The sequence below is a fragment of the Vigna umbellata genome, chromosome 4 (genome assembly GCF_029865625.1).
Source record: "Vigna umbellata cultivar VRB3 chromosome 4, Vumbellata_1.0, whole genome shotgun sequence".
Classification (NCBI taxonomy): domain Eukaryota; kingdom Viridiplantae; phylum Streptophyta; class Magnoliopsida; order Fabales; family Fabaceae; genus Vigna; species Vigna umbellata.
This window is the reverse complement of record NC_142168.1, coordinates 9,788,286-9,815,907: the sequence shown is the minus strand read 5'-3', so window position 1 is coordinate 9,815,907 and position 27,622 is coordinate 9,788,286. Positions and strand designations below refer to the sequence as shown.

The 27,622-nt window shown below is 30.6% G+C and overlaps 2 protein-coding genes and 1 pseudogene across 3 annotated transcripts; 1 reads left to right on the top strand and 2 right to left on the bottom strand.

Moving 5' to 3' along the window:
• Nucleotides 1-5,038: 5,038 nt before the first annotated feature.
• Nucleotides 5,039-8,865, top strand: LOC124840885 (RNA-binding (RRM/RBD/RNP motifs) family protein). 2 transcript variants are annotated; one of them, XM_047317020.2, is made up of 5 exons: nt 5,039-5,195; nt 5,805-5,967; nt 6,501-6,576; nt 6,969-7,085; nt 8,129-8,865. In XM_047317020.2, exons 2-5 carry the CDS (start codon nt 5,852-5,854, stop codon nt 8,585-8,587), a joined length of 768 nt encoding a protein of 255 aa, XP_047172976.1. In that variant the 5' UTR covers nt 5,039-5,195; nt 5,805-5,851; the 3' UTR covers nt 8,588-8,865. The 2 variants fall into 2 exon arrangements, with proteins under 2 accessions (XP_047172976.1, XP_087970819.1); XM_088114693.1 differs by lacking the exon at nt 5,039-5,195 and adding an exon at nt 5,254-5,697.
• Nucleotides 8,866-12,006: 3,141 nt separating this feature from the next.
• On the bottom strand, nt 12,007-13,987 carry LOC124840881 (uncharacterized protein At3g28850-like). Its single transcript, XM_047317017.2, has 2 exons — nt 13,796-13,987; nt 12,007-13,671 (listed from the first exon to the last, which is right to left on the bottom strand). The coding sequence occupies exon 2, from the start codon at nt 13,625-13,627 to the stop codon at nt 12,272-12,274; it is 1,356 nt and encodes a 451-aa protein (XP_047172973.1). The 5' UTR covers nt 13,628-13,671; nt 13,796-13,987; the 3' UTR covers nt 12,007-12,271.
• A 10,239-nt stretch (nt 13,988-24,226) lies between these two features.
• LOC124840883 (uncharacterized protein At3g28850 pseudogene) lies at nt 24,227-26,441 on the bottom strand (annotated as a pseudogene).
• Between the last annotated feature and the right edge of the window lie 1,181 nt (nt 26,442-27,622).

Genomic DNA, 27,622 nt, shown 5'->3' with positions numbered 1-27,622 from the left:
ATCATCATTATCATTATCATTATTATTATCATTATCATTATTATCATCATTATGATTATTATCATCATTATGATTATTATCATCATTATTATCATCATTATCATCATTATTATTATCATCATTATTATTATCATTATCATTATCATCATTATCATTATCATCATTATCATTATTCTCATTATTATTATTGTTATTATTCTTATTCTTATTATTATTATTGTTATTATTATTATTGTTATTATTATTATTATTATTATTATTATTATTATTATTATTATTATTATTGTTATTGTTATTATTATTATTATTATTGTTATTGTTATTGTTATTATTATTATTGTTATTGTTATTATTATTATTATTATTGTTATTAGTTTCTACTATCTATAAGAAGAGGGAAAAAATAACATCATAGCATGCTGAAGTTCATACACCAGAAACCACGACATAGAGTTCGTTAACTAATGCACATAAAACATATAGGGTTAAGAACTTAACTACGTCATTCTCCTCTAATTTTTCATTTATTGTTGATTTTATTTTATTATTAAAAAAGTAATATGTTGCTCTATTAACACGTTTGTGTTTTCTTAGCTCCTTCGACTTTATTTTATTGATTACTTAGCAACGGGAAATGAAAGAGAAAGGTAGAGTTGTCAAAACGGGTAACCTGACCCGACCCTATTCGATCCATCACGGGTTGGTTATTTAGTGAGTCAACCCAACCCGACTTATTTATTTGCGAGCCGAAAAAATTCTAACCTGATCCGACCCACCACAGATTGGTGGGAAACGGGTTGGCTCATTGGCGCACTTAATTAACTTTTTTTTCACCAAGAAACTACATATAGCTGTTAACAAAAATATATAGCACAAGATAAAATTGTCATGTTTGTAGATAGGTCTAAAAACAAGATAAAACAAATGGTATATTCGTGAATTATCCAATCTATAATATTATCCATTTATTAAATTGGAGTCCTGAATGGATAAATCCACAGTATTATGCTCTCTTGAAGCATATTCCTCTTTATCTCCATCTATAATATTATCCAATCTATAATCTTAGGGTTTTATTTGCAGAGGAGAACTTTTGGAAAGATAGCCGCGCGAAAGGCACTATTGTTAAGTAAAGGCTGTGCATTTTGAATAATTAATTTAATTAATTTGATTTCAATAAAAAAATACGATTTGAATAATTAATTTAATTTAATTAAAAAAATATGTGATTTGGTGAGTCAACCCTAACCACCACAGGTTCAACCCGTGTGAGCCGGGTCAAAATTGGCCCGCATCAAAATTTTTGCATATTTTCCAACCCAATCCAGCTCAAACCCGTGGTAAGTCAGATTGACTCACGGGTTTCAACCCATTTTGACGGCACTAGAAAAAGGTATTAAAGAAATTTGGATAGGTATGTGAGCTTAGTAATAAGGAAAGGTATAAATATCGATTTCAACATACATTCAAAAGAAGAAGAAAATCTACAGGTATGTTTCTTTTCCAAGTCCAGTCCTTAGGAGCCCAAACTCCATTGAGGTTGATTTTTGTTATTAACACCCTAGTTTTTATAAATATACTTTCATTTTATTTTTTAAAAAATATTTAAATTGTTCCTAAGTGTACTAGTTAATAGGTCCTTGATTAAAATAATAATTATGTTTAGGTTTTAGTCCATCAATATTATTGAAATAACAGATCCAATCATGCAATGATCCAAAAATATATTATGGCACTGAACTATGTTTTATCATTAGGCCCAAATCAAAATTTAAAATGGAATGCAAACAAATTTGAAATCGAAATTAAGTTACATATGCAAATACTGTCTTAATTTGTTTTAATATTAATAAAGAATATTTGAATTGATCTATAATCTTTATAATAAATTTTAAGAACACACCTCTAACTCAATTATAGAAATAGTGAATTTAAGTAAAAATATTTTGAGCAGGGCTAACAAGACAATTTTTCTTATTAGTGCTAACGTCATATTTCTCTTAATATAATTTTTATTATTTACTAAAAAGTACAAAATCATAGATGAATTTCAGGCTTCTCGTGTGGGTTTCAACAGTTTTTTATTTTTTTAATTTAGTTGAATGTGAAAAATATATATTTTGGTAATTATAAACAAAATGCATCATTGGTATGAATTTTTAAAGGAAATAAACTTACAAGACAATTTTTGTATTGGACAATGGTGTACAAATTCTTTGCATTGCCGATGCATACATTACTTTTTCTATGATATAAAATAGCATACTATGCAATTGTGGACTAAAAATACTATTAGTGATGGCTCTCAATGTATTCCCTCTAAATGCTATTTCCATTATTTTAAAATTATTGATAATTACATAATTATATATGAAACTCATTAAATATGAAACAAAATCTAAATTCTTTTATAATCTCTACTCTCTTTTTTTCTTCAAAAACTAACAAAATTGATGAAGTACTTTATTAGTAATATTTTTCAATTGTAGATAATTTATTTTATAATACATCTTTACTTCTCTACCAAATAATATTTAATGTAATATTAGAAATGATACAAATTCACATAATTGTTTTGTTTGGGAAAATATGAAGTTGCTTTCATAAAGTACTCAATCTCAAAGTAGGTTCTTTCTCAACCTTTGTACATATTTAAGTTAATTAAACTTAAACCGTGTGTACATATTTCAATAAAAAAGTATAAATAACTACTATATCAATATTCAAACACGACGACAAATGAAAAAGTTTAAATTACATTGTCTAAAAAAATTTGTTTTGTTTGTTAATGTTAAATTAAAAATATAATAGTGTATCAATATCTTGAAAAATAAGAATCCATCCAAATAATTAAAAAAGTTAATAAAGAAATGGTGATAACAAGAACTTTTAGAAAATTGTATAAAGAAGAGAAGAATAGAGTCTGGTAATATGATGATATAAAGATGGTAGATCATCATCAAAAGTAATTTTTTTTTATTAGGAATTGGTGTTGCTATTACAATTCTTTACGTTGAATAAATATATAATTAATTATAAATATATAGGATCAAATTATGTGTCATCTTGATTTATGATTAAAACTTATAATAGAATAATTAAAACATTAATTATATGATTAGTTAGAAATGACAACAAATGAGTTTCATTATTTTATATTTATTTTTGAGAAAAAAAATCATCTTTATCTCATATCCTAATTCTACAGATATTATTTTTTTTCATCTACACTCTCATTAGGTAATAGGTACATAATCATTCGGTATCTATATTATTATTTTTTACTGTAATTTCAATAATTTTTATAAAATAATAAAAAATATGATAAAAAAACATAATATTATTAAATATTTAATATTAAAAATATAATATTATTATATCTTTAATATTAAATATTTAAAAAATATTATAATTATATCCATTTCAAATTAAAATATAAAATAAAATTTTATTACAATCAAAATATTTATTAAATTTCTAAATAATAATAAAATCTAGCAAATAAAATTTAAAAATATTTTAAAACATATGAAAGAAAAACAAATGTTCAAATTAAAAAAATATTTTAAATGTTTGCTCACATAAAAAATATTAAAATTTAACATAATTTTTTTTGTTTTTTGAAATTTAATAACTTAATATATTTTTTATATGCTAATAATAATTATTGAACACTTAAATTGAAAGGATTAAACATTATCATGTAAAAAGAAAATATACAATTAATAAAACTATTAAAAAAAGTAAAAATATTTAAATGTAAGACATAAAAAATATTTAGTTACATCACATAAACATAATTGCACAAAGTTTATAATTAAAAGAAAAATTTAAAGCGAGAATGGATATTATGGTGAGTACATGAATATGACCAATATATATATTTTCATACTCAACTGAAAAAGTAATTATTATTTATAATCATATTCAGTTGATGCAAAAAAAATTCAAAATGAAATGAGTTCAAACAATACTAACGTGAATAAAATTATTTTTTATCTCTAATATTAATACATCTTAGAAATTATTAGACTAGATCCAACTTACAGTAAGTTCACTCGAACAAAAATTCATATATAAAAGAAAATTATTTAGAAAACAAAAGCATTGTTCATCTATGATCATGTACAGTTGATTTGAGTTTCATATTATATTGTATCACCTTATATTTACAATTTAGCTGAATAGGGCGTAATCATATATTTAGGAGTGAAAACTGTGAAATGAAATACTATAAGGAGATCTCGACCTACACTAAGAAACTTAAATATTTTATATTTTTATTTCTTTTTAAATTTTAATGGTTTTAGTTTCAATTATATAAAAGGTTAATTCAAAATTAATTTTTGTCCAATTCAAATAGATACTTGTAATACACAATAAATGTATAAGTATTCACTCATGAAAACACATATACTCCATCTGGGAAAGGTGGTGCCTAGATCCCTTCTTTGTAAGCACCATTTGAATGATATCTCCTATCTTTTTTCAATAATTCTCTCTAATTTATAGTGCTTTTTTTTCCACTTCATAACAAAGTGTGTACGATATAGAAAAATAACATTTAATAATTTGTAATTGGTAATAATTTCAAATAACACGGGACCAAAATAGTATATAATTTTATCAGTAGGGATTGTATAATAATTTAATTTTTTAAAAAGTAAATTTGGAATGCTCCAAAGAAAAAATTAAATTCAAATGGAAGAAAGGGGTTTACATTTTTTTTTTATGAAAAAGGCATAACTTTTGCATTAAATAAAACTATTTCCTAGAGATAACTCACAAGACGAAAAGCAGCCTAAAAGCTATCTTTTTACCTCTCACTTCACTTTTGCATTAATCTTTGCCACCTACCAACCCTGTCACTGTAATTCAGTTTCACACTAATAATAAATCTAGAAGAAATCAATGGAACAAACTTTATCACTCACGCTCTTAGGACAGCAATAAGTATTACGCGCCAGTTGAATTGAGAAAATACTAACAATCCACGTACTCTATTGCATGTATAATCAACCAACCAGAATGCTACACAAGACAAATGTCAGGCGCGTGAGATTGCACAAATTATCATTTTCCATTGCTCTAATCACAAAACCAAACAATTCCACTTCGGATTCATTATCTGCTGACATTCTCTCTCTCTCTCTCTAAACTTTCCCCTGCTTCAGTTCGCCGACAACAACTGTAAGGTAAAACATATAACCATTTTCAATCTCTTTCTGGTATTTCTCGTATTGATGTTGTCTTTTTTTCGATTGTTTTGTTTTAGTTTATTGTTCTGTCTCTTTTGTGGATCAAATCAGTGTTTTTTTCAATTGCGGTGGTGGTGATTCCGTATCCAGTTTAACATTATAGAATTTGATTGAGTTGGATTGGTTTCCATTGTTTGCTTGAGGGTGAAAAAAATTATGTCTTTTGTTGATGGGCAGTCTTCATTCTCATTTGTGTTTTAAAATAATAAATAAAACAATTGAAATGATAGTCATGTGATCTGTGGTATAGTTGTGCGTTAAAATTGTGGCAGATATATGTCGAGGACCACCAAATATTTTGAAATTTACAATCTCTTGATAGATAATGTATGCTACTGAATTATAGATAATGTTTTCTATCATTTAGTGTAGTTTTTCTTATCTTCATTGTTTGTTCTACCAATGCATGGCCTTGTTGATGGAGAGATCAAAGGGAAAGGCAAGCCTGTTCCCACTACCAGTTTCTGAAGTTACATGAATTATCCTTACATCTTTTCCTCTATAAAGTAGTCAGTCAATTTTTTTTACTTGGTTTACTTTCTGCAGATTTGTTGAACCTGCTCCTACTTTTTCTCTTTTGAGATTGAGTCACTATGTATACTGACGGTTATACTGCTCTAGTTACAAACTTATCTCCAAGAGCAACAGAGAACGATGTACACAATTTTTTTGCTTATTGTGGTCTAATTGAGCATGTTGAAATAATAAGGTAATGTTACTTTTGCTGGTAAATTTCTGGGTATCAAAATTGAACCTTTTCGTAGGATAGATGATATGATCTACGAGCCCCTCACTCAGATTAGCATGGTGGACTACAAACATAATGAATCAGAATCTTCATTTTCCTTTTGGTGATTGTGCTTCACCCATACTACTATCTAATTTCTCCCAGCACCAATGTAAATATTTGAGACAAGTCATAAGAAAATGCGACAGATGTAGAAAATCAAGTCTTGATCAGTATGTTACATAGGAGTCTCTGGCTTAGGTAATTGAAGGACATTCAAAATTCTGTTGTTTTGAGTGTGTATTCTGTGTTCCTAATCACTCAATAATAACAATTTGCATGCTTGGATTGAATACTTCAAAGATGTTACGTTATTTCACAGTATAGTTCTGCAGAAAGATTTATACTTGCAAGTTGCAGAGCCTAAAGGATAGCATTGTTAGGCGACTTTGTAGTTACAATATCAAGGTTTCTTAGAAACAATATGAATAATAGTTCTTTTTGTCGTGATACAGATCTGATGACAATGCATCTACTGCATATGTGACTTATCGGGATGCCTATGCACTTGAAACTGCACTATTGCTAAATGTAAGTTGCTTATTTATTCTCTTACTTGCTTGCCCCTTCTTGTAGGATATCATGGATTGACATAACATACAACGAGTTCCTTCATTTGTTTCTCACAATTTTGTTTCGAGATGTTTTCAACTTCAGAATGTAGATAATGATGACAATCACTGTTGCATCATGTTCTTTTATTAACACAGTTCAAGAAAGGATGATAAAAAGTAATAATTTATGAAATTTCCATTGCATTAGAGGAAATTTGTTACTGAAATACTGTATTACTTGAATCTCTTTTAAATCAAATTCATCTTCTGATGTTGCAGAAATTAATTTATCAGTGGTGGCATTGTTAATTTGTTCTCACCTGAATATTGTTTGTTAATACCTACATATTTGGTTCAATGTTGTTTCAGGGATCAATGATATTGGACCAATGTATATTCATTTCACGCTATGAAGCTTACGTAAATGACTATGATGATTGGGGTAGTCATGTATCAAAGCCTGAAGACAGTATTACAATCTCACAAGTGTGCCTCAAATCCTCAGAATCGCCTGTTTCTTTTAGTTAGACCAAACTGACAGAAGTTTTTTTATGCCTATTCATAAAAATTCATAAACAATGATGTACATTTCAGGTTATTTTTTAGGAAAATGTTTTTTTAACAACTTTTTATGACAACTTTTTTACAACCGTCTATGTGGTAGTGGTAGCTTCTGATTGGTCCATTTCAAATATACGGACCAATAAAATAGTGACACATAGTCTATTGTAAAAAAGTTGTTGACATATCATGGTCCTATTTTTTATCCTTTGGTTTACGCATGAAAAGCTATTTATTATGAAAAATAATTAGCAGTTATTTGAAACTTGGGGAATGACAGGCTTTATTTTTCTGCAATATGGTTCAGTATCAATTGTGGGGAATTTATGGTCTATTGTGTTCACAGAAAAGTTTTCTGCTGTTATTTTTTATGTTTTCAATCACCTTTTATTCTATGTTTCTGAAGGAGAACATGAAATAAAGTGAAAAAGAGACCCTTTTTTTGTAATTTTTAGTGAAATCCTTAAACTAAATAGGAATTTATATTTTGGAAAATTGGATTTTCTCATATTTTACTAGTATGTTATGTCTCCTAGAGGCTTTTATGCAACTGAGATCCATGACTATGTCTCAGTACCTTGAAATTTGTGGCTTGCCTTTCATGCACTAAAGAATATAGTGCTTCTAACATATTTTGATTTGTGTTCTTGCATTTATTTCCTTCTCATCCTTAGTAGTAACTTACCTAATGGTATGGTCATCTATTTTAGTTAATAGTCGATAGAATTTGTTAACTCCATGAGTTTAGTGAGGTAAGTTTTATGCACTTTGAAGTTGGCTTACGAATTTCTATCTTGATGTATCACTTCATGTTACATATTACCTCAATTCATCATTAAAAGAATCTGGTAGAAAAACCCAACTTATCCTAAAACTTCACAACAATCCACCTCTATAAATTGTAAAAAGTGGCTTGCGTGGTTGCTGTTTGAGGTCAAGAATCGATTAACGGTTGTTTTCATTGACAGGATGATCGCATGGATAAGTTTGTTTCTTCCCCTGGAGAAGCACTAACTCTGGCTCAAGTGGTTGTCAAAACAATGGTGGCTAAGGGCTATGTGTTGGGAAAAGATGCATTTGTCATGGCAAAAGCTTTTGATGAATCTCATAATGTGTCGTCTACAGCATCATCAAAGGTTGCTGAACTCAGCAATAAAATTGGCCTGACTGATTCCATTAATTCAGGCATTGAAACTTTTAAATCTGTGGATGAGAAGTATCATGTCACAGACTTCACCAAATCAGCCGCAACAGTCACAGGGACAACAGCTATAGTTGTTGCATCAGTTACCGGTAAAGCTGCTGTGGCAGCTGGAAATGCTATAGCCAACAGTAGGTACTTTGCCAAAGGTGCTCTTTGGGTTTCAGATATGTTGACACGTGCAGCCAAAGCAACTGCTGATCTGGGTCAGAGTGAAAAGAAATGAAACTCCAAACAAAAACTGCTGCGTTATATGTTGAGTCCTTGGACACAAACAAATAGCATCATTTGTTTGTTGATACTGTATTATAAGGCACGAACTTGCTTTACATGTGTGGCTACTCATCTGGTGCAAATGTTCATATCAGTAGTTTTTAAGAATCCATGGTAAGAAGCCACTTATATATGTGTATCGTTTTACAAAATGACAGTTTTAAATTTTAAGCGCCAACTTTCATATCAAGGTGCAAAACTTATATGAAGGGAATGCTTTGGATGGATTAATTGTGGTGGAAATATTATTTTCTTAAAGGCTCTCTTAAATAGCTAATGGTAACGCTTCTGACTAAATAAAATTGCTTGCATGTGATTTGGAGATGCGAGTCACCCATTTAATATGATCATAGATTATAGATAAAAGGTGATGAAAGATTACAAAAAGGTACTTCTATTTATACTAGAGATGTTAAATAACAAGGTAAGTCTCAACTATTGCTTAATTCCTATTTATGTGCACATCTAAAGTGATGTAACAATGAGCTCGTGTTAGCTTTCAAACATGTCATTAATACTATGTTTGGTATCATTGAAGGTGTCTTCTTGTTTTACCACATTTGTTATAAATAAAAAAAAGAATTGAAGAAAATTACTCAGAAAAGAAAGGGATTACTGTAATAAGGAAGGCACTTCAAACCAGATGCTGTGCAGGAAAGATGCAAAATAGGCATTGCTTGGCTTCCTCCATAAAAAATAATTAATTTATGGTGTCAGAAGATTTGTTGCATCAACATCTTTTCACGTTGTCTTCAACCCACGGTTGTTGCAATCAAAACATAAGTAACCAACAATTTACATTATAACATGTGAACTACTTTCTAATATTTGTATGCAGTGATTGATTCCCTGCCAACTTCATTGTTATGTTTTTGAAGGCATCCTAGCCAGCATACATTGCAAACAATTTATCATTCTCTCTATACGACTCAACTACTGTTTTGCGTAGTCGACTTACTTTGGTCTAATAATAATAACTTACATGCACTGATGTCAATTATTTAAATGTACTATTTCTTGCTGGTCCTGATACCGTGTCAGTAGGAAAATGTAACCACATTTATCCATTCTTTTCATTTTTTTGTTAAAAGTACACATTGATTACATATCTTATGTATCGTTGATCAGGGATTGGCTTGTTGCTTGGGTTTGGTGAATGGGTACTGTCAAAGTGTGTCTCCTCCTTTTCCATTCCTACGACAATCTGCCAGTTGCAATACTTTATATACCATCAAAGTCGGGTAGTGGTTGGTTGGTTTCTTTTTCATACATGGACTCTTTTCTTTACGGTTAAACTTTTTCACTCATATTATAAGCTATTAGATATATAACTTCTCTGTCTAAAAGGTAAGCGAGTTTTACTATGATAAACTCACTATGTAATTATTTTCATGCCAATCTCCAAATAAGATCATGTAAAGAGATAATATTAATGTGAATTATAACTGGTTCGGGTATAGGGTGAAACAATTTCTATAAACCTTTACAATTTCCTTCAAAATCGTTTGGGACACTATATTTTCGTTTTATCAACATCTTTGCTCCAATCGACTAGAGGTTCATGTTAAAGGTATTTTGATGCTTAAGTCACTAAACAATCTGGGGTCAGAGTAATATTCTTAAATGTACAATAAATATGATCTCCTACCTCTTACTTATGACTTTTATTTATAATTTTCGAGATGAGCTTGAGATTAGTAAAACCTTAATTACGACCCAATTTCAGTCTATTACACTTAATCAATATTTACATTTAACTTTGCTTTTAAGAGAAATTGATTACAAAGGTAGGCCGTCCGGTCCTTCTTGGATGATCCATCCGGACCAGACTGTCAAAATTTTGTTTTGTTCTGAACCGTTCAATTTCTTCTTATCTTTTTGGGTCGTCTGACCTTACGGTACAATAACATTTTAGATATATCGAGGTCTCAAAATCCTTCCATCATTTGTTATTATATGAAAAATTTTCATGCCAATCTAGTACTACACCCTTTTGTGACGATGCATTGATCCTTGTTAAATGAAAAACTGTTTATAGCTGTAGGGGGTCAGTAACAATGTTAGGTGATTTTTATGAAATCATAAGAAAATTAATGTTATAGTTTGTGTATTCTACATCTAACATTGCTCTCCACATAAATAAGCTATCTGCATTTACAACAATTTCAGCACTGTAGTTGTCATCTACCTCTTACCTAAGTGTGTTGCGATCTTGATTGGACGGCAAGGGACGTGTAGCTTATCTTGGTTTTCTTGCATCTATGGCCATTGATTTGCATTATATGAGGATGATTAAAAGGACATAAGTAGGTAAGGAAAAAAAAAATCTTTGCTTCCTTGGCACAGATCATTTGTATGGTGCTAGCATTCCTAGCGGTGCATTCTTTTGTAAATGGCACCACATGGATTTCTATTAGTGAACCTATGAATTATATTAATTATTTCACATAATAGGGTGTCTCAAATATGGCAACGCCCTTTCACCATTTTCCACAGCTTCTTTGGAGATATGCTGTGATGAAACCTCAAGTCAAAATTGGTGTTCCTTGTTGTCTTTTATGTTTTGGACCATCTGGACCATGCAGTGTCATTTTCTTGCACAAATTATTAGATTTCATAGCAATGCTCTTAAATTCCTTTATATTAATGCTCTCAAATTATAAAAAAACCCGTTAAGAAAAGTATTTCTCTTTGGTGTTTGATGGTATAAGTTGATGGATTAGTCTCTTGTAGGAATATTCTTGAAAGCCAAAAACCAATCCTCTAACTTAATGGCTGAGAAGAATAAAAGAAAGAAACATATAACTGTCTTTTGCTTTTGAAACTTTAATTTCAAAGGAACTTTATATTTCCAACTGTTAAAGTAGGTTTTAAAAGAAATCGTCTATAGGTTGTGATAAGTTCACATGTAAATATAGTGCTTTTCCATCCAGAGAAGCATGATTTGACTCAATCGCAAGCCTCTTTCCAAAGTTGACCTATACTATGTCCTCCTCACATGATATTTTATGCCCCCACTAAAATGTGCATGAATGCTTTAGAAAACAATCACTTCAAAACAAATATAAAAATAAGCCATTAAAGCAGAGAACGAATAGATTATATCAGTAACCAATCAATTTTAAAATGAGGGACTAGAAAAGATGTGCTAGCCATCCACGTTCTTAAATAGTGAAGTGGTCAAAATTTGATAGAAAAAGATGAGAAGCATGACAACTGCATTGAGCTCACAAACCTCATACCCTCAAGTGCATTTGGTTCAACTCTAGGCTTGAAAAGCTTCAGAGCCTACCATGAAATAACTTGCAAACATTACATCATCAAATTTGTAAAGACAAATCATGAAGGGAAAGAATGCAAACGATACCAATCAACTTTATAATTCTCTTCTGCATTTCTTCTTGACTTTGCAAGAAAGGCAATGGTATACAAAAGGGAAAATGAAAAGTATACTCTATGTAGCAAACTACACTGATTATGTAGAGGGAGTGATGTGAACACGTTATTCACTCCTCACTAATATCCAACACAAAGACTTTACTGTACAACAAAATTTCACAAAGTACAAAATGCCCTTAGGAATAAGACTCAAAATTTTGTTTCAGTACCTCTTGGAAGTATCTCCCGGAATTGGGAACTAACAGCAACAAATGGGGCAACGAATCAGTCCATTTTCATTGCAATCAGGGCAACGCTGGAATCCATACTCCCCCACCTCACCATCAACATACTCTTCTTCATTTTCATCACCTTCATAGTAAATTTTACAACTTCCAGAACAGGTTTCACAGGGAACAAACCTTATATCCCCACAAGCCTCACACACTCCCCCTCCATCACATCCAACACTTTCCTCAATATTCTCACAATAACCCAAAAGCTTCTCAAGCTTTCCATCCTCATGAAGCCTCTGAATTTCCTCAACTCCACCAATGTGATTCTTCCCAACAAACACCCTTGGCAATCCCAAACCCCCATACCCTTCACCCAGTAACTCTCTAAGCTCCTCCTTGAACCCTGAGTGCATAGACACGTCCCTCTCATCCACCCTCACTCCTAATCCCTTCAGAATCAATTTCACTTGGCAACAATCCTCATAAGTCTTTCGCACGCCGCGTAAGCTAGTGAAGTACAACACCACCTTATCTTTCCCACACGGATCATCAACCTTCAAATCATCCACAAAAACATCATCACCTTTCGTTTTATTTTCCTCAAATAGGGACCACTTCGTAGTCCCATGAATATCTTCATCACCCGGTGCCGGTCGAAGGTGGAAAGGACTGTCTGGAGAGAGTTGTTGCAAGGACTTTCTGAACGAAGAAATCATTTCAGGGTCAAAGTCTGAGATTGCAGGAGTGAGTTTTGATTCCTCCTCAGTCATCAGAAGCCACATGGGTTTTGGAGAAGCAACAACACTCATTTTGGGTGGATCAACCTCACCAACGTCATCACCATTGACATCAAAGGTGAAGCTCCGGAAGTGACTTGGAGAGCGGAAAGGGGTGGTGTCTTCAAGACCTTCCATTAGTTCCCATGTGTTGATCGTCTCAGGCTCACCGGGCGGCGTTCTAATTGGGGTCTTGGGAAAAACTTTCGGCAACTTCTGTTCAATCATGGTAGACCAAGTCTTGGCCTCAATCAACCCCATTGAGAACTCTTTTATTTTCTCTTTCTCCAATTCCTCACTCTTCTCTTTCGCCTCCGGCCTATGGACAAAGCTATCACTATCAAACCTGAAACTTTCGGCATTACCAACCTTACCATTGGAAAGCCTGAAATCGTGATCACAATTCCCAGCGAAACTGTGAGTTGGAGCGGGAGAATTGAGTTTTAGAGTGCCCAATGTCGTGGAAGTGAGTGCCACAACATGATAGCTATCACCTTGTTCCTGAGGTGGATGGTGAACATGCATTGAGTAGCTTCTGGGAGCAGGAGAATAAGGAGCATTGCAACGCCGACATCGCTTTTGCTTTGAACTCGCACAACCCATGATCACTACCAAGCCCCCCAAAACATTTCCACCTCTTCCTTTGCCTACAACAAAACAAAAACACAGCTTCTCCTGCTTTAGTTACACATTGCTCGGAGATACGAGGAAAAGAAATAAGTGTCAGGAATCAGTTAGAAAAAACGAAAAAGATAACAAAGGACGAACTACCTTTGCGTTGGGTGGATATTCAAATTGGTTGAACAGAAGAAGATGAAGAAGAAGAAATGGAATTGCTTTTTAGATTTGGAGCTAAAATACACACAAGGGGTGGGCCAAGTTGCGTAAATGGAGGGAGAAAAGTAGGGAAAAGAAAGTGTTTTTATATACACAGGGACCAAAGTAAAGGAACCACTCGGTTGCGTACAACTCACCATGTATGTTCAAATCGAAAATCGTATTCTTCTAACTATATAGGTACCCCAAATGTTCCTACCTTACTATGATCGATCGAGTTTCCAATTTAACTAACAAAATACTCTCATTATGATGAATAGACCAATCATCAAACTCATAATCATGATTTATCGGTAAGGATATAACAGATAATGGATTAATAATTCTTATATTTGGCTTCCGACTTGCAAAATCATTGAATAAATTAGTTGGTATTTTAGAAGAAAAAACCCAATCTTCCGTTTCAAAATATAATTAAGCGTCCATGAACTTCAGTTAATTAACTACATTACATTTAAAGGGAAAAATATTTGTTAGAGGCTTCAATTTAATACTAAATTGCTAAATCATTGCGTACCAAAATAAGTTAATAATTGTATGACAAACAAGAATCATGTCCCCTTATGGAACTGGAAAATTTACGCAATTGAACACGCTTACACGACAAATTTTAATGTATCTTTAAGAATAATACCTAATGATTTAGATTTTACTCACACCATATAGTTTGATTTCCCCTTGCAACAATTTGTTGAATTAAAAGAACACAGAGATTTAAATGCGATAACTCATAATTAACCTTAAAATATAGATTTACGTGTGATATCACGACTTTACTTTTTTGGCACGAAGCTTGGGACATAAACATAACTTTCCTTACATAAGATAAGATCAACATAAGTACATAATTAACTTCTTTACCTAAGCCATCATGCTAAATTAGAAATTAGAATAACTTTTAGGGCGTGGGGCGTATCCGTATATGGGATATGCACTGATTAAACATTGAATTGTATTTTAATAATTCTAATTTTTATAATTTTCTAATGATTCTTTAAACGGGTAAATTATTTTTATAACTTTTTATATTCACAAATAGAATTGTATTGTATACAACCACGGTATATATCGACCATATAATAGTAAGGTTAATCACTCGATACATAGAGAAAATTGATCGATTACGGTTAAAATCAGTTAAACATCTAATTAGCATAAATAAATTAATAATCAAGTTTAAAAAGAATTAAACCATAATTAGATCGATCCTAATCAAAAGTTTATGAAGAAAACTATCAACATAAATAACAATCATTTGGTTTGTTACAATGGTGACGACCTTTATAAGAAGAGATCTTCAACGCCTTTCCTCAAATGTCTATATAAGGAAGAAGCTCAATATGTAATGGATGAGCTACACAACGTGTTTACGACATGCAACATAATGAAACAGTAAGTTCTACGAACGAGATACTTTTGGCCAATAATCAAAGTCATTGCAATAGGTTTGTTGAAGAATGCAATAGATGCCAAAAGCACGTCAATGATGTTAAGGCACCCTCTTTAGAGTTGCACAACATTGTCTCTCCATAGTCGTTCAAGCAATGGAGAATGGATATTGTTGGCCCATTTTTGGTCGGTCGAGCATAGAATAAATTCATCTTGGTGGCAATAGATTACTTCACCAAGTGGGTGGAAGCAAAAGCCTTAGCTACCATAACTGCTTAGTAAATACAATTGTTTGTCTGGAAGAACATAATTTGTCAATTTGAACTATCTCAAGCAGTTGTTATTGATAACAATAAGCAAGTTATAGATAGGAAGTTAAGGGAGTTTTACAAGGAGTTGAGCATAAAGCATGTTTCTTCTTCTCATATGAAGATCATTCGTCAGTTAACGAAAAGTTCATCCAATAAACCTTAGCCACTCAATCAACTGATATGTTAAGGAAGAGTTTTTTTAAAAAAAAAAATCTGCAGTTCGAGCACATACAATCGATTACAAAAGAGTTATAAACAAACCCCTATCATTTGCACATATACAATCGATTAAGAAAATGTTCTAAAAGAACCCCTACCGAATATTCACCATTAAAAATGGTTAAGGAAAAGTTCATTCAAAGAATCCTTACTGCACCATTCAATGAACCCACTAAGGATCAGTTATAAAAGAATCATTGTCGAACCCTCATCGTTAAAATTAGTTAAGTCAAGAATGAATTCATTACATAAACTCATACCTATCGCGCTAAGGACAAATTCATTTCAAATCGATCAAGGCAAACACAATCTGATGGATTAAAAAGGAAAGTTTGTGAAGATTGATTGAGTGAATTTGTATTGCTTTAAAGAGTTTTGCAAGTGTGGTAATCAATCTAGTAATTATTGACTTACAAAAGACATATCTATATCAGTTATATCAAATCGACCTATGAAATCATCAAAAGATAAACAAAATCAACTTTTAAAAGAAAAAGAAAATGAAAATTAAAACTCAAAATCCAAAAATTATGGACATATTCAACAGTCACATCTACTTGGTTAGATGTAAGAGCACTTCGTCTTTAAGAACATCTTTATAAATCAAAATTATAATTGTTAAAACTTTTTATAACATATTTATTATAGTATTAATTGCTTTAATCGGTAACTTAAACTAATTTTAGTCTCAAAATATTTTTAGTAGATATTTTACAAATATATTACCTTAATATGAAGAAATATATTACCTTAATACGAAGAAATATATTACCTTAATACGAAGAAGACAACAACAAAGTGTGAAAAACAAAAAATTATTTTAAATAAACGTTGGATATGTACCCGAAACAAAGGATTAAATATAGGAGCAATTAAAAAAATTATTGAAAAGATTTCATTTAGAGTATGGTAGTAATTTGTGTTGCAGAGGTGGGTGGGAGTTGCGGAAATGACCGGCGTTGGGGGTTGGTTGCATTTAGAGACTTTTATTAATTGATTTAAATGTTTTTTTTCCTCTTTTCAATAAATATGATGTCATCTTTCTTCAATTATATTGCTCTTATTTTATCCAATGAAGACTGAAAGAAGTCATAATAACAGGACATAGATACACTAACTAACACATTTAATAATCTCACAGATGAGTATATGCACGATTTAATTAAAGTACAACAATAATTAATATTTGAAAATTAAGAAAATTTAAAATTTCACTCTTTCTCTCTCATAATATCTGTCATATAAAAACGTCAAAATAAGTATTATATTATCTTTTTATTGTACTATCAATTATTATTTTCATGTATATTCCTTACAATATTAATTATGGATAACAAAAAATAGATTAGTTATGATAAAGTTGAAGGAAAAAAAGAAGAAAACTAGAATGACATTACTATAGGAGAGAGCATTTTGGAGATAACAAAAATAATAAAAAAAATAACATTTTTACTTTGGGTATTTAGTTATTTATATTATTTTTGTTAAACTTTTATCTCTATGGATGATTAAGGAAACTTTTGGAGGCTCCTAGGTCAAATCTAAGCCAACTAACTCAGAAAACCAATCAATTGGAGGACAAATAAATGATAGGGTTAGACTTTTGAAATAATTTAATCAGCATACGATAAACTTACCATTTCATATGAATCTAATGATGTGAAACATGGCTCACTGCAGATCACATTTCGCCAAATTTTAATTAATAATAACAAATATAGAAAATAATATGTTCATAACAGTCTAAAAGAAATTAATAAAAGTGTTATTACTATAATATATATAGTAAAGGATTTTTACAATACTATTAAATGTGTAAATGATTTGGTATGCAATTTTATAGTTTGATTAAAAAATAGGTTTATCTCCTATATGGAGAATATCCCTTTCAGTTGAGCTCTTTCTAATTAAAAAAATACACGTATTCTATATAATTTGTCTAATTCTTTTATCATGTTTGAGTTTTATTTAGATGATATACATAATAACATATTTGATTAAATATTAATGCATATTAGTGAAGTAAAACTCCAATTATGATTGAAGAACAGTAAACCATATCTATGATATTACATCTAAATTTTATCTAATAAACTAATATTGTAGTAATATTGTATGATTTTAATATGTTTTTTTTCCCATAATCTACTTATTAAATAGGGTTAACATCAACGTTGAATGTAATTCAAACCATTTCATTCTCAATTAGTGGTGTTTAGCGGCACAAGACCAATTTAAAACATTATTTTCATTTTCCTATTTCTTATTTCTCAAATATTAATGAGTTTTAAGTGAGTGACTTATATTTTGTCATTGTAGATATTTAAATGTGTTTACAGATGTTCTTAAACTATTAAGTTTTATTTTTTTTACAATTATGATAAGATAGAGTGGGGACATGGTGAAAATTAAATAAGAAATTAGATGAAAATTTAAGAAACAAAAGAACAAAAATATATTAATATTTTTTTTAGCTTTTTTCGTTGTGAATGCATTACTTCTTTGTTTCTTTGATTAGATTCCTTAATATATATATTTTTGTACTTTTATTTATAATTTAGTTTGTAATACGCTACTATTTTTCAAGTTCTCAACGATGTTAACTTGACATTATCAATATTAATCACGTCAATAAGCTCGTGACAAATCTTAAAACAAAAATTTCAAAATTACATTAATGAATATTCATTCAAAAATTAATATACATGTACTTGAAAGAAATATATTTAACGCTTACACTTTTAATATGTTAGTTTTACATTACTTATAATTTTAATTGGATGTCTGTCAAAAATTCTACAATTAGATTAAAACTCCATTAATACAGTTCATATTTATAAAATTTATCTTAACATATCGTCATCTTATGTACATGGCAATTGCCATAATATAACAAATATATTCAAAAATATAAATCATTAGATTTTTCCTTATTATTGACGAATATCGATTCATCAATTAAATTAATAACAATCATATTTTAATTAAGAAATTTAAATTTATAATTTATAAATGTGGAAGTAATGTTAAGCATAGAGTGATATCCACCTGTCAATTCTGTTATGCGTGGTTAGCTCATCAATGCAACATTATCAAAAATCAGAATTCATGATTACGCAAGTAATAACTGAATTAATTAATTAATATGATTTGGTATTTGGTGATACACGTGATGGCACGTGGACAGGCGTGAGATCTTTGCAGTTACCTGAGCTAACTCACTGCGTCTCCAATTATGGCTCCACGTGATCAATTTCCCTCATCAACGCCTAAATTTGATACCTTCTTTTTTTTTTCTTTTAATTTATATACATTTTATGTAAAAAAAAAAATAGGAGACCAAAATTTTAGAATTATTATGTCATAAAATAAATAATTTTTGACTAAAAATATATAATATCGATAAATTAGTTTTTGTCCATACAAAATTCTCTAACTCCGTCACTATCTATTGACTCATTTGAAGTTATTACGATGGAATTAATATTTCCCTTCTTTTGCCGCAGCATTGATGTCAAAACTTAGAAGACACGTGGAGACTAAGGCATTCCATTAATGTTTAATTTCAACAATTTTATTTATTACTAATTTTCAAGTCAAACATTCATGTTAATTTTACAAACGTGGGCACCATTCTTGTTGAAGGGATTCGGTCTCTATTCATTTGAATTTCTTAGAGAATCCATTGCTACAAACCCACCAAAAAAAATAATATTTCGGTCACTAATTCATATATTTTAGAATGTTAATTTAACCACGTATGCTAATTAATAGTATATAAATTAGTGGCAAAAAACAGGGAAAGACATAAATATAATATATATAATATGATAATATATAGTTATATTATTTGTTGAGGGTATGTTTGTCGGTTGATGGTTCGTGGATAAGTGATAGGTATTAATATATTGATTATTGAATGAATAGAAAAAATGGTTTGGAAGTTTGGTGAGTTATGGTGGGAATGTGTGATACTTTTCGGTATCCATGGCCAATCATGTTAGCTGTTTACATCCTCAGGTTCTCCGCAAACGCCTCAAATTGCGCCCACAATTCATGCATTTCTTTTCTATTGAATTCAGTTCCGAATATGTAAGAATTTTCTTCTACAAGCACCCATTTATTATTCTATTTACAACATCAAGAGTTTCAAGTATATTTTAATTTTAAATACAAGAGAATTTCACTTTGAGTATTTTTCACTTCATCCATGTACATACTCTCATTTGGCTTTGCAATTCTGAATGGTATAGTACTCCTTTAATTCCACAAACGCCATCTCATTCTATCCCTAACTTCCTCCAAATCATATTATCTTAGAACCATCATAGAGAAGTTTTGAAAATGTATTTGAGATTGATTATCGATAGATTTTTTTTAAACCACTTTTGAATTTTAATAACTTTAGTACATTATTAGGAAAATTGTTTCTTAAACTAGACCACTTTATTGTTTAAGTGTAATTTCTTATTCATTTCTAAAGATTTAATATCAATGTTGGTCCTTAATTTTGTTAGTTTTATTTTAAGTAATCCTTTTATTTGAGTTATTCAAAGTGGTTTTATGTTTTATAGAAATGATTCATGTTGGTCTTTTTTGTTGACGGTGTTAAAAACGTTAACTACATAATGTCCAACTTAGCTAATAATGAATAATATCTCTAGTTTTTCATTACGTGACAAGTGAATTTGGTTTGAAGAATCTGGTGAAATTTGTCATCTAATTAATTTTCCTTTTGTTAATTCAAATTCCAAACGATACTTTACCTTTTACCTTAATCAGAGTTTTTGAAACTCTTGGCTTCCATTTTCGCGACTTTCTTTTTCTCGAACAAACCCAGCAGCGTGGGTTTTTCGTCGTGCAAGGAGACACCCTCTTCCTTCCTCTCCTTTGTTTTTGGTTGGCATCGCAAGGAACTTTTCTTCTTTCCTTCTTCTTGTTCTAGTTTTGTTCTGGTTTTGTTCGTATAAGGACTACGAATTGGGGTTTTATTTTTAGGATTCTGATCTCACGACGTTGGGTTTCCTTCCTTGGATTGAGTTTATGTTTTGTTTTATCTATAGGTTGGTGGCGCAATGGTTGGTGTTCTTTGTGATTTAGGGATTTTAGATTTTCGTTTGGGATTGAGGGTTCTGATTTGAGAATTTCTTGTGTCTTGTTTCTCCTCTGTAAATTGTTAATTTGATTTAGGGGTTGGGATTTTCGAATTGGGATTTTGTTTTATGATTTCACGTTTTAGGATGATTTGTAATTGTATTATGATCTTGCATTTTTTGGGTTTTTGAAATATGTAAGCTTGCGTTTTAGAGTTCTTTAGGTTCTGATCCAGAAATAAAGATTTGAGAGTGGATTGCTTCCAACTTAACTATAAGTAAACATTACGTAGTTAGTGTTTTTAACGCCCTTAGAAAACTATTTTTATAAAATATAAAACTACTCTGAACAACTAAAAAAATAAGATGACCGCTTTAAACAAAACTAACAAAAATTAAGAAAAAAATTGTTATTAGAAATTTCAAAAAAACAAAAGTTCAGCCCAATATGCAAGAGTTAAAAAGAAACATGATGAAAATTTACTCTTTCACATAAGAAAAATTATATTTAAACAGTAAAAAGAATCTAATTAGAAAAAAAAATTCCTATCTTCCACTCACAAATAAAGTTCAAAATAATCTATATATAAAAAAAGTCTCATGATTGTTTCATCCATCTCCCTGCACATGACACATTTCCTGTTGTACAGATTTTCTAAATTTTCATGAAATATTTATAAAATATGTTATTTTACATCTTTCCATCTCTATAGTTCATAACAAAAATTAATATAAAACTATAAATCAAGTATAATTAAATACAAAAGAAGAATATAATTGATAAAATAATAATTAATATAATTTTAAACTTTCAAAATAGATTACAAATAATTTTTTTCAAAAAATACCATAATTAAAAGGCACAAGGGAATAATTAAGATAAAACATTGAATTCTTTCATACTTACATTAAAAAATGCTCGTGTTTATAATTATTAAGATTGAATGGCTTATTTTCCTCACAATTATTATCACTATATGATTAAACATTTTTTCGAATATTTTATTATTAATTTTCAATTTTATTATTTTATGATTCCATTAAAAGTATCACGTTCGCAATGTGAAAAAAAACTTAAAAAGATGCCAAAATGACATTAATTTTATGGAAAATTTTTTTTTTTACCCTTTTTACAATTTTTCCATATTGTTTCTTTGATTGTCATATATTTATTGTATTGATAATATACATAAAAACAATTGTATTTGAGTTATAATAATTACGGTGGCAAAACTACTCAGACATGCTCGCTTTGGTTGAGTGGCGAGGATTGAAACTCTGTCTTATACCTCACTATATATTGAAATAATATTTGATCCTATAAATATTTTAAGTTTTTAATATTGGTTAATTATGTCTCTAATTAATAAATTAAAAAGATTATTACGTGTAAATTACTCCTTTAAAATTAGCAATTTAAATTAGTTTGTAAATATTATTGATTTAAATAAAAATACAATTGTATATTTGCATAATTCAAACAACTAAATAAAATAAACAAGTTATTTTTTAAATTATTTCATATTTTAATTTAAAATAAAAAAATGATGGGTTAATGTACCATGTCTCTAACCCTTGGCATGTGTATTAGTGATGAAAAACCTTTATGAAGAACATTAACGTTTTTATTTCCAAAAATTATCCACCAATAAAAAAAAATAAGATAAAAGCCATCAATACAAAATATAATGGAAAAACCTTAAAATCAGATAAAAACTATTACTGTTATCTAAAGATAATAAAAAAAATTGTTTATGGAGAATAAAAACATAATATTATATAAATTTTTTTACAACATATATAACTCTATCACGTTCTTTGATATCAAGTATATTTGCGATAATTTAATTCAAACTTCACACCACTTTATTACAAGAGTATAAAACAAGTCATAGAAACTTAAAGTATATTTAGCGTGTCTAAGCATTATGAACTTTAATAGCTCATTATAAAATAAACTTATGAATTTTTTTTTTTACTAAAGCATGAAATACAGGCTTTCAAGAATTTTATTGATGTTTGGTGAATGCTAAATTAATTAGTGTCTACACAATAGATGCGCACTTTCGAAATATACTTTAAGTTTGTTTGGTGAATGCTAAAATAAAGAGAAAAAATAAAAAAGTAACATGAACCTCGTCGTCGGTGGAGACTAAAAATAAACGTATGGAGTATGTTGCTATAGAAAAAAAGAGAGGAAAAATATGCCTAAAGAGAATAACAAAAAAGTATTTGTAGTTTTTATCATAGAGAGAAATTAGACCTATAATGGGAAAGGAAAAGGGAGAATTAAGATAAGTGGTGTACGTTTTTTAGAATGCGTAGAAATGAAAAAGTTGGTAAGGTAAATAGAGAAAATGGTAACAAAGCATGGGGAATAAAGGCATTCAATCCAACTGGAGTCCCTAAAAGCTTTGAATTGTGTTGTGCTTTTGGCTACTAAAAAGGAACTTGATGCATGCTTTAAGTAATGAAGAACATGAAGAGTAGCATCCAACAAGCAAGATGATGATAGGTACAAGGTTTAGTAAGAGGTTTACCAGACAATTTCAGCACTGAATTTCATCTAACCATTGGTGATCTTGATTGGACAGCAAGGGGGCATGTAGCTTATTGGTATTTTCTTCCATCAAGGCTCATTGATTGGCATTAACGTATATGAAATTGATAAAGAAAAAAGGACACAGTAGGTAAGGAAAATAAGGTTTTGCTTCTTTGGCACATATCATTTGTACGATTCAGACGTTGTTTATCGCTGCATTCTTTTCTAAATGGCAGCACCATACGATGTCATTTTCTTGAATTGATCACCACAATTCAAAGCAATGGCTGATTTGGTTGAGAAGTACAAAAAAAATGCAGCTTGAAAGGGTAAAAGTACTCTTTTTGAAAGAGTATATCATTATTTTATAAAAGGATACTGCGCATTTAAATATAGTGCTTTTCCATCCAAAGAAACATGATTTGACTCGATTAAAAAAGTCTGTATCTGGGTTGACCTAGGCTATGTCCACCCACTACGTTGTTTTATGCCCCACTTAGCTTGACTTTATATGTAACATAGGAAACGTGCAACGGTGCTGGGAAAACGATCACTTCAAAATAGAAGAAAACAGAGCAAAGAATGAATAAACTATTTGAAACTTTAAAAAATGGTTCCCGGACTACAAAAGATGTGCTAACGATGGATTTTGGTCAATATTTGATAACAAAAATATTACAAGTATGATATTGCATGGAGCTCATAAACCCCACATCCTCAAAATGCATTATGCAATTGGCTTACGGCAGGTTCAACTCTTGGCTTAAAATGCTTCAAAGACCCCAACGCATTAACTCTCAAACATTGCATCTGCAGAAGATAACAACTACATAGCTTTGCTTTATAATTCTCTCTTGCATTTCTTATGGATTTTGCAAGGAGGCAAATTCTGTACAGAAGGAAAAACGAAAACAGTGTATATATATATATATATATATACTATATTTCAAACTACACTGATTTATAACACGTTGTTCACTTTCCACTGCTTATAAAATACTTGACTTTACAAGAAAATCTGACAAAGTGCAAAATGCCCTGAAGAATAAAACTCAAAATTTGGATTTCAGTACCTTTGAAACTAACAGCAACACATGGGGCAACGAATTAGTCCATTTTCATTGCAATCAGGGCAACGCTGGAATCCACACTCTCCCAACTCACCATGAACATATTCTTCTTCGTCTTCATCTCCTTCATAGTAAATTTTACAACTTCCAGAACAGGTTTCACAGGGAACAAACCTTATATCCCCACAACCCTCACACACTCCCCCTCCATCACCTCCGACACTGTCCTCAATCTTCTCACAACAACCCAAAAGCTTCTCGAGTCTCCCGTCTTCATGCAACCTCTGAATTTCCTCTGTTCCACCAATGTAGTTGTCCCCTAGAAACACCCTTGGCAATACTAAACCACCATACCCATCCCCCAATAGCTCTCTAAGCTCTTCCTTGAACCTTGAGTGCATGGATACATCTCTCTCATCCACCTTCACTCCCAATCCCTTGAGAATCATTCTCACTTGACAGCAATCCTCGTAAGTCTTTCGCACGCCACGTAAGCTGGTGAAGTACAACACCACCTTGTACTTTCCGCATGGTTCACCGACATTAACATCATCCGTAAATGAGGACCCCCTTTTAGTCCCTTGCATCTCTTCATCACTCGACGCCGGTCGAAGATGGAAGGGGCTATCCGGAGAGAGATGTTGGAAGGACTTCCTGAATGAGGAAATCAATTCAGGATCAAAATCTGAGATTGCAGAGTTCAGTCTTGATTCCTCCTCAGTCATCAGAAGCCAAATGGGTTTTGGAGAAGCAACGACACTCATTTTGGGTGGATCAACATCCACATCTCCCTCATCAACATTGTCACCATTGGCATCAAAAGAGAAGCTCCGGTAGTGACTCGGCGACCGGAAATTGGTGGTGTCTTCAAGGTCTTCCATGAGTTCCCATGTGTTGATTGTCTCAGGCTCACCGGGCGGTGTTCTAATTGGGGTCTTTGGAAAAACTGTTGGCAACTTTTGCTCAATCATGCTGGACCAAGTCTTAGCCTCAATTAGCCCTATTGAGAACTCATCTTTTCTCTCTTTCTCAGATACTGAACTCTTCTCTTTCTCCTCCAGCCTTTGGACAAACCTTTCGTTATCAAACCTTAAACTTTTTGTGTTACTAACCTTCCCATTGGAAATATTGAAATCGTGATCACAATTCCCAGTAAAATTTTGAGTTGAAGCAGGGGAATTGAGTTTGAGAGTGCCCAGTGTTGTGGAAGTGAGTGCCACAACATGGTAGCTATCGCCTTCTGCTTGAGGTGGGTGATGGACGTGCATTGGGTAGCTTCTCGGAGCATTGCAGCACCGACATCGCTTTTGCTTTGAACTCGCGCAACCCATGTGACCCTTAAAGAGAACAAATTCACAAGGTGAAATTGTTTCTTTAATTGTGTTTTTTTAACTTATACCCTCCTAAGATGATTCCAATTCTGGAAAAATGTTGTGTCACTCATCCATCCAACGAACATAGCTCCTAGCAAACCCCACTTCGTTCATATTCTTCTGGTGCTCATGACCATATTGACTGCAACATTTAAGAAAGAAAAACATAACTTTTTTCTACAACTGTTTCAATGTGAAAACGAGTATCAAATTGATGGGAGGGAGAAAAATCCCAGAAAGAGAAAAGAGAGGGGAAATGGAAACATGAATTGGAAAGTCAAAAGGAGAGGTGGATAATCAATCTTTCATTCATCAATTGAACTGCTGCACTGCTTTGATCTCTCCCCTTTCTCTCTCTAGAATTCTAGAGAGATAAATACATAAAATGAGAACCAAGAAAGAAAGTTGCAACATTTGAGGGACGCAGCTTCAGTTTATATGGATATATACGATGCAATACGAAGGCCTTTCTTTCTTTTACAGAAAAAAAAAAAGAAAGAAAAATCTGTAGACAAAATGTAAATGGGTGAGGGCAAGGATCATTGTTTGAACCTCCCTTATTCTCTTTCTTAATATCCACAGAAACAATAATTCTAACCTCATTTACACGTTGTTATGTTATAAAACAAAAACTTATTTTTCTTCGTTATTGTTCAATTACCATGAATGGTGAATTTATTTAGATACAGTTACCGCGAGGTGTCAAGAGTTTTCCCACCACCACTCGCACGTTCTATAGCGTTAAACTATTTTCACAGATTATATTGGCTTAATATATTAAAGTAAATTAACTTTTATTATAAAAATATTTTTATATATGCTTTATTATCAGTGTAAAAATTTAAAAATTATATTCATGATTCTTAATTTAATTTTTTATTAACATGACTTTTATAGAATTTTCTCAAATAATTTTTCATTTAAACTTATTATTATTAATAAATATATAAATTTGTTATAAAAAATATTATGAAAACTAGATATATGATTCTTAGTTTATATTGTATTTGATTAACGCTAATTATTTGTATTACTAGCATAAGTTTTTTAAACAACTTTTGATTTAAGTTAGATTAAATTAGTTGATTAGAATTATGTCTTTCAATATTTTTTTAGGTAGAGTTAATTTTTTCTTTTGTAAACGTTAGATTGATATGGTAATAGTTATCTCACTAAATAACTTTCTTATCTATTTTTTGAAATATGTTTAGCTATGTTTTTCAATCTTAATTATTGTGTGGAGCATTTATGTCACTCAATGCAACAGTGATAAGGATTTTAGAAAAAAATGATGGACGAATTACATGTTAGTCTTTTTTTCTAATTATACTAGATTTATTCTTTCCAATATTAGTTAATTATTTAATATTTAATAAATTTGACACTACCTTATACAATTATATAATGTATAATTTCAAGAAAGATATAAAAAAATTAAGTTAAACATATCACGAAATTATAAATTTTTTATGAAATTTTAATATATTTTACTCTTTAAATTTTAAAAATAAATAAATATAATAATTTTAACCCAAATATCAAACTTTTATACTAAAATATATTAAAATTTCAAACATAAACTAATTTTAATTCCGGATGAATGTTTAGAACTAAATAATATTTAGCCATACAAATTTTTCAACAAATAATTTATGTTTTGGCGCGTGATAGAAAAAGTGTTTTGGCGCGTGCAAAATTTCTGCTGCTGAGCAGGATCACCTACGCTAGATTGACAATGATATTTCAACTTCGCCTTAATCCTTA